The following is a 1,693-nucleotide window of genomic DNA, read 5'->3' as shown; positions in this document are numbered from 1 at the left end:
TCATTTGTCGCTATTAAGTCGTGTGTAAAGACCCGTGCTGCATAGTGACTCCTTATTCTGAAGGTAAGAGAGGTCTCGGATCATGCCGGGAAAGGAATATGAGTCCAAAGGTGGACGCAGTGGAAACACTGGCATCAGTCCGGATGTCATGTATGGAGACATGAAACCTGCCATCCCACCGTTCGCGGAGGAATATGCCAGCCGCAGGGGGCTGACACCGAGGCGAGGGCTGAGCCCGTACATGCTGTCTCCCCCGGCGGCCGTCATGTGGAGCGGGGAGAAGGCTGACTTGTTCCCCAGAGCACCGAGCGCTCCAGGCAGTCCAACAGAAGGCCTGAGCGCGTTTGGGTGACTAGACAGAGCCAAGCTTTCGGAGTCGATTTTGTTCTCTTTGGAGCTCAAAGCCAGTTCAATGGATCTGACAATGTCGCCCTTGCACGTTCTCACCATAGACTCCAGGGTGTCCCGTTTCTGGTGGGGGAAGATCTTGGCCATGATGTCGGTGGGGTCCCGGTCCAGGCTCGGGGAGTGCTTGGGTTTCTCCGACTCGCTGCCAGACTCCGGATCCGAGGAGGAAAGCGACCTCTGTGGACTCTCCGTGTGGTGAAACACCGGGGATGGACTTGCGCTGTCCTCAGTGGATGAGGCGGTGTTTATGTCCTTGTTTGGAGACAGGTCCTTGCTGTCTGTTGGAGAGGGCAGGCACGCGGCCTGGGGCGCAAAGAGGGGTCGACCCATGAACCCGTTATAAAAGTTGTACTTGCTCAGTTTGTCATCTGAAATGTGGACAAGAAAAACAAGTGGTTTAAAATCATTCCGGCATGGTTCTGTCCATCAAATGTGCGTAAAAATGTGCAAAATTATATTTTGTGGTAACTTAAACTGCAAAATAAACTATTTTCCTTGAATAAAAGCGATTATCAGCTACTTTATTAGACAGAAATAGGTAAAACAATCTAAAAATTAATATTTTATTGTTATCTTACCGTCTTTTTGGTTCTCTGCTCCAAAAACATCAAAACTCGGAGGTGTTGGAGCGCTGCTGGTTGCTGCTGGCACCCCGGGTCCCACGGGTGACCCCTGAGGGATCCCGGTTTCCCCACCGGGGTACAAGAGCCGGAGCTCCCGGGCCTCGCTCTCCTCCTGAGCCTGCTGCCTCCTCAGCGCCACCTGCGCGGCCATCACCCGCTGCCTCTCCGCGATCAGGGTGCACTTTGCGCACACGCAGTCCCTCCAGCGACAGAAGCGCTTGTGGCCCTTGAGCGCGGAGACCACGCCGTGGTTCCTGCATCTGGCGCACTTCGGAGTGCGGGGGTATCCCCTCTCCAGCGTGGGGTTACAAGCCCGGAGGAAGAGAGGTGGAGGGCGCAGGAGGGACGTGGGCACCTGCAAGCCACCGAGCGGGTTGGCGGTGTGCCCGGCCAGGCCGAGCGGTCTGATCCTGCTGTCCATTTCCTGAGGGGGGATGCAAAGTCCAGAGCAGTCACTCAAGTGATGTGGCCTTGTTTAGTGAGTGGCGTCTCTCTACTGCCGCTGGCACCCTCAACCCGCGCGCCTTAAGTGTCTCCTCTCCAGGTGGTTTGACATGAAATACAACACCCTCGTCACACCCCTTTCCGCTCCAGCCTCTTAATACCCTATCATGTTTATTTGCATCCCGGGTGAATAGTGGTCTAATCTGATGCAACTGAGC

General features: G+C 55.2%; 1 protein-coding gene across 1 annotated transcript; it reads right to left on the bottom strand.

Moving 5' to 3' along the window:
- LOC141003747 (doublesex- and mab-3-related transcription factor A1-like) lies at positions 1–1,452 on the bottom strand. The gene is made up of 2 exons (XM_073475191.1): positions 987–1,452; positions 1–776 (listed from the first exon to the last, which is right to left on the bottom strand). Exons 1-2 carry the CDS (start codon positions 1,450–1,452, stop codon positions 1–3), a joined length of 1,242 nt encoding a protein of 413 aa, XP_073331292.1.
- Between the last annotated feature and the right edge of the window lie 241 nt (positions 1,453–1,693).

This window comes from Pagrus major, chromosome 10 (genome assembly GCF_040436345.1).
Source record: "Pagrus major chromosome 10, Pma_NU_1.0".
NCBI classification, from domain to species: Eukaryota; Metazoa; Chordata; class Actinopteri; order Spariformes; family Sparidae; genus Pagrus; species Pagrus major.
Note: the sequence above shows the minus strand (reverse complement) of the source record. Positions and strands in the feature narration are given on the sequence as shown.